Source organism: Papaver somniferum, unplaced genomic scaffold (genome assembly GCF_003573695.1).
Source record: "Papaver somniferum cultivar HN1 unplaced genomic scaffold, ASM357369v1 unplaced-scaffold_5, whole genome shotgun sequence".
NCBI lineage: Eukaryota > Viridiplantae > Streptophyta > Magnoliopsida > Ranunculales > Papaveraceae > Papaver > Papaver somniferum.
Genome location: NW_020647637.1, coordinates 1,781,787 through 1,786,053, shown reverse-complemented (window position 1 = coordinate 1,786,053; position 4,267 = coordinate 1,781,787). Strand labels below are relative to the sequence as shown.

Sequence of the window (4,267 nt, the reverse complement as noted above, 5' to 3'; positions counted from 1 at the left end):
AAGTAAATTTAATATTATATATGTTTATATTTAATAGTAAAAATTTAATTATTTTAAACCTAATAAAATTGAAACAAAATTATTTTCAGATATATGTTTGTTTTTGTCATTTGCTACAACAACAATGGTTGAATATGATATTTTACCAAACACACTTTGATTGCTTTTGTTAATCAACTTTAACTTTAATTAATATTTTACCAAACGTCTAACTGCTTTTTTCTCACAGCATAGCACAGCAACGCACAACAAAAAAGTGCTTTTGCAAAAGCCGCAGCAATACCAAACTAGGCCTTAGGGTTTACATATCTTGGATACCAAGTCTTCTATCTATATAAATAGAGGCTTAAACATGGTATTCTATACACACATGAATAAGAAATCTCTCTCTCTTCCTCTCCTCTATTTTGTATCTCATGTTGTCTGCCTTCTATTTTATAACACGCTATCACACACGTAACTCTAATCACTAAGCGAAATTTCTGCGACCGATTAAATTTATTTATTTATTTTTCCAAAATATAATCGGTCATCTTTGTTTGTTTTACTAAATATAAACCCTAATTTCTTTTAGTTAGGTTTATTTTCATGTGTACTAATTTTTTCTAGTTGGGTATAAATATCTTAGCAATCTGTTTGATTTGATTTAGTAGTCAAAATCGTAAGATATAACAACTACACCGAATGTCATACCCTACTTTTTACATATCCGTTTATGAGTGGGTTTATCTCTTGTGCTGTTTTATTATTTAAAAAAAATTTTGGATGCGTTGTTTTATCTTATAATCATTAGATGATGTATTCTGATATTAACATCTGTTTTGATTTTTGCATGCTATTGGAGGATTAGATCCATCTTACGCAATACTCATATGGATGGAGTGACCCGCCCACCACCTTGATCAGTATCTCGTCGGCCACCAACAAATCTTAACCTACGTGATTCATGGTAACTTGTGTATTTATTGTGTATTATTGATTTAAATAGTTGATGACATTTATGCTTGGTAATTTTTATTTCAATTTTCAAGCAACACGTATACGTTATATATCATAAACTAGTGATCAACTTTGTCGAAAAGTTCGATTTCCTTCATTCTCTAATATTTTTCATATGGAAAGAAAAATAAAGTCCAGTTTTTATTCCCCTAATGAAACTGTAGTCATCAAAATTGGTGTTATCGCAATTTGATTACCTATACGGTGATCAATTAAATGCATGGTTGAAAAACCTACGGCCAATTAACTTTGGTATTTTCGTCCATTCGTCGAAGATCGTGTGATTTAATTATAATTGGTTTCTCAAGAAACCATCCTCAACAAGAAATGAATTTTCCATATGCGATAACTAATGCGGCATATTATTTTTCCTTTTCGTCGATGTAAGTTTATAGGTTGCCTATCTCTTGGCGGACATGCCTGAGCTTGCCTATCTCTTGGCGGAATCTCTTGTTTTGGCTTCCTTCTTTTGGTTTCTTATGTTTGAACATAAGTTTATAGGTTTAGTTGCCCCTTTGTGGAAACATTTTCATCGCTACTGGAAAGTCCTCAGTTGTGGGAGACATAACTTTGCTATTTTTTGGTAAGTCCTCGTATGTGGGAGGAACTTTAACTTTGTTGCTAACTGTTATTAACATTGTTATATGGCGACTGCCTTTCTTTGATCATATGATAGTTTATCATGATCTGACTATGAAAGAGTTTTGACTGTACGTTGTTGGTCCAACCTTAGGTAACATATCCGAGGAGTGATCAGTTCCTTAGATGGATATGCTATCTCTTATGGTGTTGGACCTAGATTGTAGCAACTTTCGTTTAGCCTTTATTTATTTTGTGTAGCGCCCGTTGTTGGGGCATTTGTTCCTTGAGGTCTCTGTTGAAGCGTGCTCTCAAGGGTGATAGCTTGGTTGAGCAATTCTTACTTTGGCGTGAAGTAGATATGTCTAAAGCTGGGCATCTCCTGTCAGAACAGGGCATCGTCTGATATCATGATCGTGACGATGTTACCTTAGGTCTGTAGTCCGTGTAAGGTAACTGAGGGTTGTTTTACCCGTATCGTTTTGTAGGATGAGGGGTGTGGCCAGCACCCTGCCATAGTTGTTGATGGATTCATCTGTTTGGTGTGTTTGTTAGAAGTGCAAATATGATATGATTAGTCTAAATGCATATACGGAGTAAAGGAAAAATATACATATGTAATAAAGATGATATAATCTAAAAAAAAAAAAAGAATCTACATGCAGACAAGTATTACACAATATGAGTAGTTTTATTAATTTCAAAAGAGGGTGTGAACCCTTAGTACATTTCGAGGGAGGTTTGATGACCTTCTTACAAGTAGGGGCCTACGACCCTAACCTCAAATATGAACCTTTTAGACATCAGCCTTCATGGGGCGTGTGATACTCTTAGCAAGAGATATACTGTGGGTCTGCTAATGCTTCTCATTAGCTTTCGATATCGGTTGGGATTTGTCTGCAGCCCAACTTGTCAAGTGAAGTTTTTTGTTAATTGGCTATTTTTCCATAGCCTGATTGGGCTTGGGAGCCTTTGTTGCCTTCTTGATGAGTCCCCAGGGGTTTAGTGTAGAGACTTCTGGGATGGTCATCCTTGTTTGTTCAAGGTATGTTCTTGGTCGAAAATGATGTTGCATGCTAGCCTTCCTAATGCAGTGGTTGTAACCTGAGTAACTATCTAGGAAAGATAGTAGGACTCCTGTAGGTGCAGTATCCATACCAGCAAATTTCTGTGAGTTGTCGTAGAGGGAATCCTCCAAGGTTTTTTGGGTGCCGATATAGGCTGCTTTGTTCTTAATAGTACTTTCGATCTTGGTGTGAGTACGAGGTATGACTTCACCCTCCTTCGGAAGGTTCTGTAATTGCTATAAGGGCCATGTAGTCGTTCCAGAGGTTATGGTGTTGCACGAGGCTAGAGTGTTAGACAAGTGTCTTGGTGCATCGTTTATTGCCATGTAGTCATGGGCTTCAATTGAATTATCGATGCCTCTAGCTCTCCTTGCTTGTGCTTTTGGGGAGTTTATGTTATTCTCGCCGTTTTGGACCTCCATCTTGTAACAATATTTTGCCTCGCCAGAGTCTCCAATGATTTCTGCTACTCCGTCAGGTGTTGGGAATCTTAGCCTTTGATGGTAAGTGGAGTCCACTCCCTTGATTCCATGGACCCAGGATCGTCCGACAATGGCTGTGTAGGGTGATGGCACATCTACCACACAAAAAGTGGTTATGGTAAAGATTCTTCCCACACGGATTTCTAATGTTATCTCCCCTCTTGGACGATTCGATGACCCGTTAAAGCCAAATATGTTGTAAGTAGAGGGTATGAGGCATTCGTCTTTGAGGCCCATTTGTTTGAATGTTTCATAGAACAATATCTCCACAGAGCTGCCACAATCAATTAGGATTTTGGGCATTTCCCATGGTAGTGATTTGTTTTTTGCTTCCTCGTCCTCATGTTCGGGGAGTGCAATGGCCATCGTGACCACTAGAGGATCGTTGTGGATGTATCCTTCTTCTGGTGCCTCCGAGGCTGAAAAGCTTATACGGAGTTTCATCCACTCCTCTATTGGGGGTTCTTTAGCCACGCTGAAAACTTCATCGCCTTTGAAGTTGCGCTTGTGGAGTCGCCCCGTGATGATTCCTTCTCGTGCAGGGGCAGTAATCGCCGAGTGTGATATGGTGTTAAAACCTAAGTATTGCGCCTCACGAGGAATTTCCACACGATGTATGGGTGCCGGTATAGGCTGCTTTGTTCTTAATAGTACTTTCGATCTTGGTGTGAGTACGAGGTATGACTTCTCTCTCCTTGGGAAGGTTCTGTAATTGCTATAAGGTCCATGTAGTCGGTCCAGAGGTTATGGTGTTGCACGAGGCTAGAGTGTTAGACAAGTGTCTTGGTGCATCGTTTATTGCCATGTAGTCATGGGCTTCAATTGAATTATCGATGCCTCTAGCTCTCCTTGCTTGTGCTTTTGGGGAGTTTATGTTATTCTCGCCGTTTTGGACCTCCATCTTGTAGCAATATTTTGCCTCGCCAGAGTCTCCAATGATTTCTGCTACTCCGTCAGGTGTTGGGAATCTTAGCCTTTGATGGTAAGTGGAGTCCACTCCCTTGATTCCATGGACCCAGGATCGTCCGACAATGGCTGTGTAGGGTGATGGCACATCTACCACACAAAAAGTGGTTATGGTAAAGATTCTTCCCACACGGATTTCTAATGTTATCTCCCCTCTTGGACGATTCGATGACC

At 39.2% G+C, this 4,267-nt stretch overlaps 2 protein-coding genes across 2 annotated transcripts in view; one reads left to right on the top strand and one right to left on the bottom strand.

The window, feature by feature from the left end:
* Positions 1-973, top strand: part of LOC113342966 — a 2,305-nt gene extending 1,332 nt beyond the window's left edge. Inside the window, exon 3 of the mRNA XM_026587326.1 lies at positions 851-973. Within this exon, the coding sequence (XP_026443111.1) occupies positions 851-934 (84 nt within the window). The 3' untranslated portion in view covers positions 935-973. The remainder of the gene's footprint in view (positions 1-850) is intronic.
* Positions 974-2,881: 1,908 nt separating this feature from the next.
* Positions 2,882-3,493, bottom strand: LOC113342942. The gene has a single exon (XM_026587306.1). It carries the CDS (start codon positions 3,491-3,493, stop codon positions 2,882-2,884), a length of 612 nt encoding a protein of 203 aa, XP_026443091.1.
* Positions 3,494-4,267: the final 774 nt, after the last annotated feature.